General features: G+C 55.4%; 1 protein-coding gene across 3 annotated transcripts in view; it reads left to right on the top strand.

The window, feature by feature from the left end:
- Positions 1-13,942, top strand: part of CD82 (CD82 molecule) — a 50,993-nt gene that overhangs the window by 18,233 nt on the left and 18,818 nt on the right. The window contains exons 2-4 of one of the 3 annotated variants that reach the window (XM_014463613.2): positions 3,174-3,241; positions 8,347-8,473; positions 8,631-8,713. In XM_014463613.2, the coding sequence (XP_014319099.1) occupies positions 8,651-8,713 (63 nt within the window). In that variant the 5' untranslated portion in view covers positions 3,174-3,241; positions 8,347-8,473; positions 8,631-8,650. The remainder of the gene's footprint in view (positions 1-3,173; positions 3,242-8,346; positions 8,474-8,630; positions 8,714-13,942) is intronic. The other 2 variants (XM_023761688.1, XM_023761689.1) reach the window with 2 other exon arrangements.

The raw sequence follows: 13,942 nt of genomic DNA, 5'->3' as shown, positions 1-13,942 counted from the left end.
AATAACTCCCTTGCTCAAGGTCACAACCCAGCTAGTAGGAAGCAGAGCTGGGACTCAAACCCAGGTCTTGGAGGAAACTTGAGATCCTAATCATGCCGGTGGCCTCACGATTTTTCTGTTTCCCAGAGTAACAGCCTTTTACTTTTGTTTTTCTCCTTTTGTTTTAACAACAACAGCAACAACAACAAACACACACACACACACACACACACACACACACACACACACACACACACAAACACCCAAGATCAAAGGCTGAAAAATAAGATAGTGAAGAGTTCAAAAAGCCAGTCCCTGGGGCCAGCCGTGTTTTCAGGAAACACATCACCTGTCACATGTGAAAACAAACACAGCCACCTGTGACCAGCCTCTGCATGGGTGATCGAGACAAAGTCCAGGCACCGGAGAGCCGGGTGGCCAGGAACGGGCTTGCAGGTGGAGTGCCCGCACACAGGTGGGCTTCCAAGCAGAGCGGCCAGGCCAGGCTCTCTCACTCCACTTGCTGCCCAAGGAGGCAGCCCGAGCTCCCACGGGATCAGTTGTCCAACTCACCAGACTGGCTGGACCTCCAGGCCTGAGACAGGCCCCTAGGCACAGCTAGAGGCTCAGAGACGGAGGCTCCTCCCCTGTGAGGGCAGAGGCCCTCCTTCCTTAGGTGGCTCAGCCTGGCCCTGTTTAACTTCACCCCCAACCCCTTGCCTCAGAGCAGCGGCAGTCACCCTCTGGCACGGAGCCCTGCAGGCTGGGCACACATCTGGAGGCTGGTCAAGCCCCTCCAAGGCCTTTCAGACTATTGGTGGAAACGAACAACTTCCGGAGACTAGTCATCATCATCGTAATTGGTAGCATTTATTTGACATTTACTGGGTGCCAGGCACTTTACAGGTACTAATTCATGTCAGCCTCATCATAACCCATTATTAAGTCCATTTTATAGGTGGGAAAGCTGAGGCACAATGGTGAAGTGGTTGCCCAAGGCCACACAGCTGGTAAGACGCAGCCGATTTGGCATCTCAGGCAGGGAGAGAAGGAGTGGGCTAGGGTGCCAGCACGGTCTGAGCCCTCCTGGGTGCTCAGATAGCAGGTCACCGTCACACCAGTGTGGGTGGGCGGGTTTGGGATCCCCAGTCACTGATAAGGAGGTAGGTCTGCAGTGTCTCCCAGGGCTATGCGGCTGATATGTGGCAGGTCCAGGGAGGGAACCAAGGGTCACTATGTGACTGTGTTCAGTTCTCATCCCTTCCTATGCCGAAGGCCTGGTGAGCTGGGACAGGGCCGCAGAGGGAGGGAGAAGAGCTCTGGACCCAGACTCTCCCAGACCCCCACCACGTTCTCAGCCCTGATTTTACTGTGTGACCTGCAGGCTCTTGCTCCCTCCGGCCCCCTCTGAAAAATGCACTGGTCTGAAAGGTCTTCGCCCACAGAGCGGGCATTGCTCTGGAGTTCGTGACTCAGGGGGCTGTGCCTCCTGAGGAAGCCAAGGATGGAGCAGGGGTGGGGGAGCTTTGTGGGAATTCTCCCTGGCCAGGCCCTGCTGCACTGGGATCCCAGGCCTGCCTGCATCCCACTCCCCGCAGAGGGACCGGGCCATGCTGGGATGGGGCCTACGGCAGTGGGTCTCACACATTAGAATCCCCAGGAAAGCTTTAAAAAATCCTGGACCAATTCTATCAGCATTTCTGGGAGGGGCTCAGGCACCGGCCAGTTTCAGAGCTGCCCGGGTAATTCCTGAGTGCAGCCGTGACTGAGGGCCACTGCTCCAGACAAAAGGGAAGTAGGCACCTCCTGGCTCTCCCTGCTTAGTGACCCCCTGGCCAGATGACGCATCTGCCTGCCCCACTGCATGCATCTTTCTTGGGAGACAGTTCACAGCTTCCACTGGCTTTTCTGACCCAGAGGAGATTAAAATCCCACTCTTATGGGAAGCAACCCCCTCCCATCCCCCCGCCCCCAAGCCAGCCACTTCATTTCTAAGGACTAGGAACCTCCAGCTGCAGTTTCAAAGTCCGTTTGTCTTATCTTCTCTAAGAAACCTTTCCTGACCTCTCCAGGCTGCCCCCGCCCCCGGTTTCCTTTCCTGCAAATACATATCAAGTGCTTGCTATGTACTGGGCACTGTCCTAGGCTCTGGGGTATCTGGTGAATAAGACAGACCCAGCCCCTCCCCTCCAGGAGCCAGACTCTAACGGGGGCTGCAGACACAGTAGTGAACCAAGAGAACAAATGCAGCGAACAGGGCGTGTGACAGGGCCACGTGTCAAAGCTGCTGCTCTGTATAGTCAGTGGGGAGTTCCCCCAAGATCTTGATGCCTTGGTGGGCTAGGGAGGGAGGGCCGGCATTGGCATATTTTGGTTCTGATGTGCAGCTGGGGGTGAGGCCCCGTGAGTAGGTCAGGTGTTTAGGAAAGGCCTGTGGGAGGAGGGAGCTCAGCCTACAAGGAGGTTAGGAGCCAGCCTGGGGTTTGGGGGGAGGAGTGGTCATGGGAGAAGAGGCCGGTCAAGGGCCTGTGGTGGACAAGGGCCTGCTCTACTGGAACAACAGGAAAGCGTGGCCTTTATGGCCTGAGGAATGAACGTGTGTATGGGAAGGGGGCGGTGCAGAGGACAGAGGTGGGCAGGGTACACCAGGCAGGGCTCCGGAGGCCACACAGAGCACGGATGTTATAGCAAACCTCTCGGCTGTATCACCGTTGCAGGGTTGCAGGGTTGGGGAGCGGCAAGGTCTGGCCTGCATTTTGCAAAGCCCTTCCTGGGGTGTGGATAACGGATTGGGAAGGGCAGGAGTGGAACCCGTGACCAGCCAGGGAACTGTACTGGTCCAGGGGGAGGTGAGGCCTGGGGCTGGGAGGGGCCCTGGATTGGGCTGTGAGAGGAGGGGAGGAGGCAGAGACCTGCCTGAGGCTCTTAGGTGTTCAGCTGGAGGATGGAAGGGCCATCTCGGCCCCTCCTCTGAATCCTGCGGTACTTAGAATCCTGGAGCACCGGCCCCCCAGGGACCTCAAGAGCTGACTAGGATGTGTTCCACATGGTGTTAAGGGCTTTTAAGTGGACAATGGGAAACCATTGTCGCTGCTGTTAAGTGTGGAGTCCTTAACAGCCTAATATAGGGTGACTCTTGGAGAGAACTATTGCTTCACAAACTTGGTGACAGCAAAACTTTTTGTTCTTAACAGGGATCTCCTAGGACTCGTATTCGGAGGAACTACTCCAGAAACACTGCTCTGGTCCTGTCATTTCACAGGTGAGGAGGGTGGGGTGGGCGTGCGAGTGGGAGGGTGGGAGTGGGGACAGTCACCTGCGCTAGGTTTCCTACTGAGTGACCCATCAGAGCAGGCCTCCGCCCGCACCTCCTGACTCCGGGCCTTGAGGTACAATGCTGCAGGCCCCACCCAGTGTCCCCAAGGCCAGGTGGGGACATCCAGGTTCTAGGGTCAGGGTGGAAGGCTCCTCCTCCTCCTCAGCTGAGGGACAAACCAAGCCTCCTCCTCTACAGGTGCAGGGGCTCTGGGGAAGGCAAGGGAGCCTTGGGAGTGGGTCTGACTTTCAGAGCTGGCCCTGGGTGCTCACCCTACACAACCCTCACTCATCCCTTAGGTGAGGACAAAAGAGGCCTGAAAATAGAGTCTCAGCTGACCAGGAGCAGTGGGTCTCACCCCCCTTCAGGTGGTTGAGTACTTAAAAGTCCTGGTATTCAATGTGGAAGTTCTTCCCCCTCCCCTTCACCTCTCCATCCATCCATCCCTTCATCCATCCCTCCATTCTTCCATCCATCCATCCATCCATCCATCCATCCCTCTCTCCATTCCTCCATCTATCCATCCCTCCCTCTATCCATACTCCATGCTCCTAGCCCTCAATCCCCCCATGCTCCAGTTGGCAACATTTTCTGGGAGCCTACTTTGTTCTCATAAATAATACATAGTCTTTCCCCTCAAGGTACCACAAGCCCTAGGGGAGATGGACAAGTGAGTAGAAAATTACTGTACAGCATTCTGAGTTGGAATAGTAACCTCCATTTATTGAAAGCCTACCTCATGCCAGATACTTTACCCACATCATCTGAGAAAATCTGCCAAATAGATTTCATTTTCCTCTTTTCACAGATGAGTAAGGTGAGGCTCAGCGAGGTTAATTTCTTTGTCAAAGTCACACAGCTAAGAGGTGATAGGATCCCATTCAAACCCAGGCAGTCTGATGCCAGAGCCTGTTCTGGGAACCGCTCCAGCACCCAGTGCTACTGGAAGGGAGCAGAGAGGGAACGCCCCTAACCAAGGAGTGCTGGCTCCCGGGGAGGGGTGGCCGTGGCAGTGGTGGTAGGGCTGGCTGGAGTAGGAGGGCTCCTGGAGGAGGTGGGTGTCTGAGGTGAGACTGAAGGATGAGTAGGAGTTAATAACATATTAGCATAATAATTTCACTGTACAAACTGATTTGGCATAAAACTATATATATGGTCAATTTAAATGATAGAGGCTTAGAAATGGTCAATTTACCTGCTATAAAGCCTAACATAAAATTAGTACCTTCTTCCTCCTACCGCTCACACAGCTGTCAGTGACTGTTCTGGAATTTTCCAGATGAAAGGTGCTTGTTTTGTGGCTGTCAAACATCCTCATAGGAAAGCGTGGGCAGACCCTCCAGTGTTTACAGAAAGTGTATACAAGGAAGCATAACACCGGGAGAGGCTCTCTGTTGAATTTCACCTGCAAATGAGACGCTCGCCCTCACTTCTTCCAGAAGTCCCAATATAGAGCTTAGCCAGCTCCGCTCAGGAGTCCTGACTGCCAGGTGTGACCTCCCTGTCTTTATAACAAGGGCTTCAGCTGGGAGCCCCACTCTACAGGTGAAGAGAACGAGGCCCCGGAAGTCCTTCCCGTGGCCATGGACTGGCAGAGCCGGGATTTGCACCTTGTCCGGGGATCCTGTGTCACCACCATTTGCTTCCCTACACCAGGGACCGGCAAACTTTTCCCATAAGGGGCCGGGCGGTAAATGTAGCTGCCCTGCCCTGCCCCCACAGTGCCATAGCAGCCTCCAACTAGACACACTAGAGCAGTGATGGCGAACCTATGACACGTGTGTCAGAGGTGACACGCAAACTCATTTTTTTGGTTGATTTTTCTTTGTTAAATGGCATTTAAATATATAAAAGAAATATCAAAAATATAAATCTTTGTTTTACTATGGTTGCAAATATCAAAAAATTTCTATATGTGACACGGCATCAGAGTTAAGTTAGGGTTTTTCAAAATGCTGACACGCCGAGCTCAAAAGGTTCGCCATCACTGCACTAGAGGGTGTGGCCATGTGCCAACCCACTTTATTTATGGACGTCGACATTTCAACTTCATGTGTTACAAATACTCTTCTTTTTATTTTTCCCCAACTATTTAAAAATGTAAAATCTGTTCTTACTTTGCAAGCCATACAAACATAAGGATGGGCTGGATTTGATCCACAGGCCGGGCAGGCCACCCCCTGACCTACCCTAGCCCTTATTCATATCTGTGAATGAGGAGCCTGAGGCTCAGACCCCTCAGCATGAGCAGGTGAAGCTAGAATGGAATCCAAGCCCTCTGATTCCAACTTTGGAGTCTCCTTGGGGCCTGGTGGTGGTGGTGGGCTCCCTAAAGTTGATGCCACACGCCATCGTGGGGCGACCTGGGTGTGTTCCCAGCCTGCGGTGACGCCCTGCCCTTCATGGAACCACGCATCTCCTCTCGTGTGTGGAGAGCCCTGCTCCCTGTGGCTTAAAGGGAAATGTCTAGGCAGAAAGACTTTGCATCCTGGATCTTGGCCCACGAGCCCAGGAGCCACCCACCAAAGACTCTGGTTCTCAGCACCTTCTCCTCTCTCAGGCGATTCCCAGAGAGCCTCTGCACCTACCACAGTTGGCCAAGCTGCCCGCCAGTCATGGGGCTGCCTGGATCCAGCTCCAGCATCTAAACCCAACCAGCTGCCTCCTGAAGAGGAGGGGGCGGCCCAAGGGCTCAGCGGCCTGGGTTCTGCCTTGGCCGGTCCACATGCTGGTAACTGGACACGCTCCTTTACCCCCCTGTGCTCTGTGCCTTAGTTTGATCATAGGATGTTGAAAGGCTTTGCCCAATGCTTGATACAGTTTGTGTGAGTGACCAAGAGACCAGTGAAGTGATCCGGGGGCCGCAGTATTGGGGATACCAGCCCAGCAGCCTCTGCCTCCTTCTTGCCCACCAAACCAGAGCGCCTTTGAGCAGTCAGTCACTGTGGTCCTTGCCACCTGCCTGGTCGACGGAATCCCAGCCACCCCAGATACAGTGGCAACCACTCCCTGCAGACAGCGTTTCATGGTGGGGAGATCTGGGGCTGCTAAAGGAACTGTGTGACTTGGGCAAGTGACTGCACCTGCCTGAGCCTGTCCCACCCCCTCCCCAGGATAGGAATCCCCTCCTCGCCTTCCCACCTTCTGGGCAGGTAGTGAGGATTAAAAGGACGACTGAGGCCAATGGCTGTTCACAGGCCGCCATTCCTGCTTACTGGGCAGGCCTGGTATTCACTCTTGTCTAAAAGCTGCCCCATCCCAGCCCGGCTGGTGTGGCTCAGTGGTTGAGTGTCAACCCATGAACCAGGAGGTCCTGGTTTGATTCCTGGTCAGGGCACATGCCTGGGTTGCAGGCTTGATCCCCAGTATGGGGTGTGCAGGAGGCCACTGATCAATGATTCTCTCAAACCATTCATGTTTCTAGTGCTTCCCCCTCCCTTTCTCTCTCTGAAATCAATGGAAAAGAAAAAACATTAGCAAAAATTTTTTAAAAGCTGCCTGGACACCTGGCCCGAGAGGAGGATGTGGGAGCCGGAAAGTATACAAACTCCTTCCCAGGCTCCGAGGCCGCTGCAGTTGCCAAAGGGCTGTTTCCAAACGTCTCCAGTTTCACAAGAACCAACTGGCACCACCGCGCGTGCCTCTGGGCCCCTCAACCCTGGGACGTGGTTACTGAACAGTCCTTCTGGTGAAATTCCGACTATTTTATCTACAGGCCGCTTGGCTGAGCCTGTGTCAGCCCGTGGGGCGGGCATCACGTGTCATTTACTGGGAGAAAACCCAGGCGGGCAAGCCGGTCCCTGGGAGGAAAGACAAGCATGCCTCCCTCCCTGGGAGGATCTTTCCTCGCTGGCTCTTTGTTCCCTGCAAGTTTATGAAGTGCCTGTGGCGTGTCAGGCGCTGTGCTGGGAGGGGCCAAGGAAAACAGTAGCTCTCCTGTATGCGGACCAGCCCCCGGCCCCCTGCAGGCCTACTCTCAGATCTCTGTGTCTCCTGACACGGGGGTGGCGGGCCTGTTTTCTCCCCTCGGGGTCCCAGGCAGAGTTGCCAAAGCTGGACTCTCATGGTTCCTAAGTCACTGCCTCTTTGCATTTCTCAGACCCAGACCTTGGACCCCCGTGGCTTGGAAGAGCCATTTAGTCTAGTTTCTCCGTGTAGCACTTGAACCCCCTATGTCTTGGCTCAGACTTTGTTTCCATGACACTTGTGACGGGGCGCTCACCACCAGCCAGGCAGCCTTTTCCCTTCTTCGGGTGGCTTTGCTTCATGGGCCCAAATCTGACCCCTAGAAAGGCAGCTAGCTAAAGACAGGGGTGTTAGGAACCCTAACTGGGCCCCTGGGCGGCGGTGAGCCCTCCCCCTGCCCCCCTGCCCCTGTCCCTGGAAGGTATAAAGTGGAAGCCGAGCGTCTACTTGGCAGGGATGATGGAAGATTGTTATTATGGCCAGAGCACATGAGGGACCTCCGCATGGACAGGGGAGATTCCCATGACTTCGGATGCCCTTCACCCTGCAAAAGCAGGAAGGGGTGAACCCCGCACGTGGGGCCTCCAGGCCCTTATTCTCTCTGCTTTGTTCCCCCTCACCCCCCACCCTCGCTTTCATAGGGTGGTGGGAACATGGCTGCGTCTGGTGCCTGCTTCCCCCACCCCCAGCCTGGCTCTAGCCTTGCAGCTGCCCTGGCCAGCTGTCCCGGCCCTAGCCGCCTGGCTCTGGTTCCCTTCACCCCTCAGGGCCTGAGAGCTGGCTGTTGTCATTCCTGGGTTGTCTGGCCTGGGGGAGGGCACAGGGGCAGCCGGCTTGCAGCTTCCCCCTTCCGCCCCAGTCCTGCCCTGGCCTGGGGTCCCGAGTGAAGCGTCCCAGCGTGCGGAAGCGTGGTGTGTGTTGTTCAGAAGCATGACCTGTGTCGGAGGGGATCTGAACATGTGTGGGACAAGCCACAGGTCTCACCCTCTGGGTGTCCAGCAGCCACTCACTAACTTCCTGGACTGCCATGAGCCCATCTGGGCACGTCTCAGACCCTGAGGTTCTCCTCTATAATTTTCCTCCAGGCCTGGCCCCAGCAGAGTGGCTGACCCAGACCCTGACTGCCAAGCATCTAACAGCCGAGACTACTCAGGACCACACCTCCCAGCTGTGTGGCTTTGGACCAGTCATCTAACCTCTCTGGGCCTCAAGGTGCCGTAAAACGGGACCTCATATTAGTACTACCTCCTGGGTTGTTGAGAGGATTTGGGGCCAGCAGATGGTCGGTGCCCACTAGCATTGGTTCTCTCTCCCTCCTGCCCCACCCAGTCCCACCAGACACTGACCTACCTGCCTTCTCTCTCCACAGGGAACTCCAGGGCCGGCAGGATGGGGTCAGCCTGCATCAAAGTCACCAAATACTTCCTCTTCCTCTTCAACTTGCTCTTCTTTGTAAGTATGGCCAGTGGTGCTTGACTGTCTCCAACAGGACTCTTATCCCTGGTGCATCCCAGCCTGAGACCCTGCGGAGCTACCAGGCCTGGGGATGGTGGCGGGTGTGGTAGGTGCGGGCTGAGGGCAGACCATTCCAAGTGGAACCGGCTCGGGTGAGGAGGAGATTCCTGGCATGCCCAGCTGGCTCCATGCAGAGCCCTGGACTCCTGGCCCAGCGCTCCCCTCTCCTGGGGCACTGAGGCCAGACCGGGCTGCCAGGGCTGGAGCCTGGTGTGGGGGAAGGAAGTCCTCTGGGCATCGCCTAAATCCTTGTCATCAGGGAACTGTGTGTGAGGGGGTGTCTCTGGATCCTTCTTGTCCTACCCTGACCCACCACCTTCCTCTGCCCCTCTGAGAACTTGCCTGTTTCAGTTCTGGTCTCAGCTGCCCTCACCACGCTCCCTTCCGCATTGTGGAGGCTGTGCCTTGAGTCCCAGAGGGTGTGAGGGGGCTGGGCTCTGGGCCAGGGGGAGGCACAGTTCCCTCTCCCCAGACCCATCCTGGCAGGCATCACCAGGTCCCTGAGCCAGGGGACGCCCAGATGTGAGCTCCATGCACATCTGGACCTGTTTTTTCTGGGGCCTTGATTCTCGTCGCTGGTCTGGCACCAACTGACTCCTCTGCCTTGGAGTTGCCAGGATGATGGTGTGTGTGTGTGTGTGTGTGTGTGTGTGTGTGTGTGTGTGAGAGAGAGAGAGAGTGTATGATTATGTATGTGTGTGTGTGTTGTGTGAGAGAGAGTATATGAGTAGGTATGTGAGAGAGTGTATGAGTATGTATGTGAGAGTGTATGAGTAGGTATTTGTGTGTGTGTGTGAGTGTATGAGTATGTGTGAGAGAGAGTGTATGAGTATGAGTGTGTGAGAGAGTGTATGAGTGTGTATGTGTGTGTGTTGTGTGAGAGAGTGTATGAGTAGGTGTGTGTGTGTGAGAGAGAGAGTATGAGTAGGTGTGTGTGAGAGAGAGTATATGAATGTGTGAGAGTGTATGAGTATGTGTATGAGTAGGAGTGTATGTGTGTGAGTGTGTGAGAGAGAGAATGTGTGCATGAGAACGTGTGTATGATGTGTGTGTGATGGGGTGGGGGTGAGAGTGACCTAGAGGGGCCTTCACAGCCCGGACTGGTGCTGGGGGCTCATGCTGGTTACCCCGTGCTGTTAAAATCAGGTTCTGCAAAAGGATGTTTCTTATGAACCAATTTTATTTTTAAAAATTATACACATGCATGAATATTTTTAAGAGGAGAAAAAAAATACCTCTGAATGTTAATGTTGGATTCCTGGGAATTTGGGGTTTATTCTTTGTGCCTCTGCATTTTTCAAATGTTCTACAATAGATATGAATTACTTGTGGGGGGAAAAATGCTTTATATTACAAGTTACCTAGGATTACGGAAAGTTTAGAAAATAATCATTCTAAATTCCTCCTCATAACTTTAACTCAACACACAGATACTTGCAAGGGAGTTCCGGGCATATGTAAGCTCACACGTGTCACACATGTACATGCACATGCATATGGACCACCCTGGCTCCAGCCCCCCTCCCTCCTGAGCACCACGCTGAGCCCTCCACTGATGGCAGCCAGGCCTGGAAGCCACCCGGGCAGGGCCTGGGCACCTGGGCTTCCCCAGCTTGGCAGTCCGGCCCTCCTGGCTGGCCAGGTCTGTGGAAAGCAGCTGTCTAAGCAGCTGGAGCTGAGCCTTCCCTGGCAGGCAGGAGGCTCCCTGGTTTCTAGGGCCAGTGGGGGACGGGGTGGAGGGGTCTAGGGACAGGAGAGAGGGGTCTAGACTATATCCTAGATAGTGACGCGGCTTGGGGTTCAGGGCTGTAGACCCCCTCTCCCCATGCAGGAGGAGGGAGGGTAGAGACTTTGCAGCGAGAGGCCTCGGGCTTGATGGTTTTGGCCGACTGTCCTTTCCTGTTCTACTAGGCAGCCCTATGCAGCCAGCGACTGGAAAATTCTCTCTGGCCAGAGCCTGGGGCTGCTCTGGGGGCTTGGCTCCCTCCCAGCTACTCCAGGGGGCTGGCGGGAGTCAGCTGTTAACTCCCTGTGTGCTGGAGCCAGAATGGCCCCTCAGGATGTGGGGGTGTGGTGGGGAGGGAAGCGTCTATTACAGAGGAGAGAAGGAAAGGAGAGAGCTGGAGGCAACCGTGTGTGTTTGCTGTTCACTCATCCACTAGCTGTGTATTTGACACCTCTGTGTACTCACACCCTGTGCGGGTGCCAGGTACACACTAACCAGCAGCAGAGCCGGTCATGGGGCTTATGTCCGGGGCGGTGGTGGGCTCCAGACAAAGACTTACCCAAACGGGTGATGAAATCGCAGTTGTAGGTTCTGGGAAGGAAGGATGCAGCCCTAGGAGAGCGGATAAGGCGCTTGACCTCAGCAGAGCTTCCTGGAGCTCCGTGTGGCTGGGGAGAGAGGGTCGCAGCAGCAGGAACTGAGGCCAGCGGGGAACAGGACAGGGGCTGCCTCTCCAGGGCACAGCCCGCAGGCTTCCCAGAGCGATTCTAGTCTTCGTTTGATGCACAGTGGGAAGCAGTCACATGGTCGGACTTGTGGTTTGGAACTATTGCTCTGGCTGCCGTGTATGCTCACACATGCACACGTGTACACATGCACGTTTTTGCCTACACCCTCCCGACCCAGACTCCTCATAAATTGCCCCATCAGCTTTTCTGACATCAGAGAACCCTGAGGCTGCTGGAGGAAACACGCTGACTATCAGGGTTCTGGCCCAGCCCTGGGGAGGCCGGGAGATTGTGGTAGGGCTGGGGAGGGGGTTCATGTGGGGTGTGTCCCGGGGCCCCAGACTTGGTTCTCAGAGAAAGGGGGTACCGTGGTGCCTCCCCATTCTGGTCAGCCACCTGGCCCGGCCTCCTTTCTGGCTGCAGCAGGACCTGGTGGCTGACCTGCCATACCTGTGGGTCAGGCTGCAGTCATTGGACCTGCAGAGAAGCTGACAGGGCCACACAGGGACTGGCCCTGGGTTTCTCCAGGAGAGCCAGGAGCTTAGCGGGCAGTCCGGGGGTTTACTCTATTTGGGATTACATTTGACTGGAGGGAATTTTCTGCCCCGCCTCTCATCCCTCTTTGGAAGGGTGGCTCTCCCCACCCTGCCCTGCCCGGTGAGTGCGGGAGGTAGGTGAGGCAGGGACTCCGTCTCCCTCGTGGGGTTGAGGTGACAGGAACAGATGTTGGGCCTGACTGGGGCACTTGCCCAGCTGTGCTGTGATGTTTGGGTTGGGGAGGGCAGGGATTCAGGAGTCTTTGGGAACCTAACTGCCAGGTTCTGTAAAGCCCCCTCTCCTTCCCAGTAAGCTGTGCAGTCTGAGGTACCCCCACATGAGGGTACCCTCTCCTCCCCCGCTGAGACTGGCTTTAAGGCTAAAACCCAGGACAGACCCCAATTATCCCTGCAGCTGAGGTGCCACCATCTGACCCAGCCTAACAGTCAGACCTGGCTTTGAGACCCTGGTGGATGAATTGGTTGACCTTGAGCAAGGTCAGGGCCTCAGTATCCCCATCTATAAAAGGAAAACAATAACAGGACCCATCTGCCAAGGAGAGAGGAGGGGACGAGTGAGCTGCTGGGAGACTGGGGAACAATGTGGGGTGGTCATCGGCCTTCATCTCCATGGTCATCAGCTGCTGTTGTCTTTAAGGGCCTGGACTAGGGTGGGGCGAGTGAGGCACTCACTTCCGGATCAGAAACAGTGCCGTGTCACGCCACATTGGGGGCCTGCTCCTCGTCAAAAGGAAAAATCGGCCCCGGCTGGCATGGCTCAGCTTGTTGGGCGTCGTCCAATACACCGAAAGATTGCTGGTTCGATTCCAGCAAGTCAGGGCACATGCCCGGGTTGCAGGCTCAATCCCTGGCAGGGCATCGCAGAAGGAGGCAACTGATGGGTGTTTCTCTCTCACACCAATGTCCCTCTCCCTCTCCCTCTCCCTTTCTCTTTCTAAAAATCAATAAAAATATTTTTAAAAGGAAAAATCAGCAATACTGAGACAGTTTTTATTTAGGATTATTTTGTTCATCATGGATTTTTTGCATTAATTTTGTTTTTAAATACTTGCTGTAAACTCTTATTTATCTTGGTGAGTCTTTTGGTGTCTCCTTAATTTTTAGCACCTGGAGCAAATGCCCCATTCGCCTTCCTCAGGGTCCCAGCTCTGATCCTCAGTGACAGTGGAGCAGGGCTAACCAAACCCAGGCTGGGATGCTAACCCCAGGCTGAGGGCTTTAGGGGCAGCTGCTGATCTTGTGCCCAGGGCTAGGGGGTGATGGCTGAGGTGGGAACCCAGGGCCGGTGGTAAAGGTGGGCGATGGGTTATCCCTAGGTGGGCCCAGGCCAGGCCCCAGGTCAAGGGTAGCCATGAGGGGTGATGCAGCTTCCCACTCAGGGAACCTGTAGTTTTGTCCAGACTGTAGGCACTTCCCCACCTTAACTGGCTTGGGGGGTTCCATCTGGGGAGGTGGGCTCAGGTTGTGGGCCCACCCTGGTGGAGGGGAGAGGCAGGAAATTCCTGGGCCTGGGCCTGTGCCCCCACCTGCCATACTTCATTCCTTTGCCTTTCTACTCCTGCATTCACCGTTGGGTTCATGGACTCATTTATTTCCTGAGCCCTCAGCCCCTGGTGCAGGTACAAGCTGCGTGCAACCTGGCCCTGCCCTCCGGGGGAGCGCAGTCTAACCAGAGAGTCACGCGTGGTAGTCAAACCCAGCGGAATGCCTATTTGAAGGGTCCCGCAGTGGTTGCCACAGGAGCCCCTAAATCTGCCTGGGGGAGTCAGGAAGGCTCCTGCAGAAGGAGGCCTTGGAGCCAAGCTCTGAAGGACAAGGTGGGTTTTAATGTTCGAGTTCATGGGGTCCTCCCCAGAGCCTGGCTTGTTTGGGAGACTCCCAGCCCCCGAGCTGGGCTGGAGTGCAGAGGATGAGCGCTGAGTGTGGAAAAGGGCGAGGAGATAAGTCAGAGGGCACCCTGGCAGGAGGCTGTGCCCCTCACACGGTCATGGGGAGACTGGAGGCAGGAGGGACTCCCCACCATGGTCCTGCTGTCTAGATTGCTGGGTTCACTGGGATTTGGGGTGCGGGGCCTGAGGCCACTTTGACATCCTGGGTTGGGCAAGGATGGTGGTGGCTCCCCTGTATTTCCCTGGCCTGGGCTACAGGGACAACT

This window comes from Myotis lucifugus, unplaced genomic scaffold, assembly GCF_000147115.1.
Source record: "Myotis lucifugus unplaced genomic scaffold, Myoluc2.0 scaffold_213, whole genome shotgun sequence".
NCBI lineage: Eukaryota > Metazoa > Chordata > Mammalia > Chiroptera > Vespertilionidae > Myotis > Myotis lucifugus.
The sequence above is the reverse complement of the archived record's forward strand: the minus strand, read 5'-3'. Positions and strand labels throughout refer to the sequence as shown.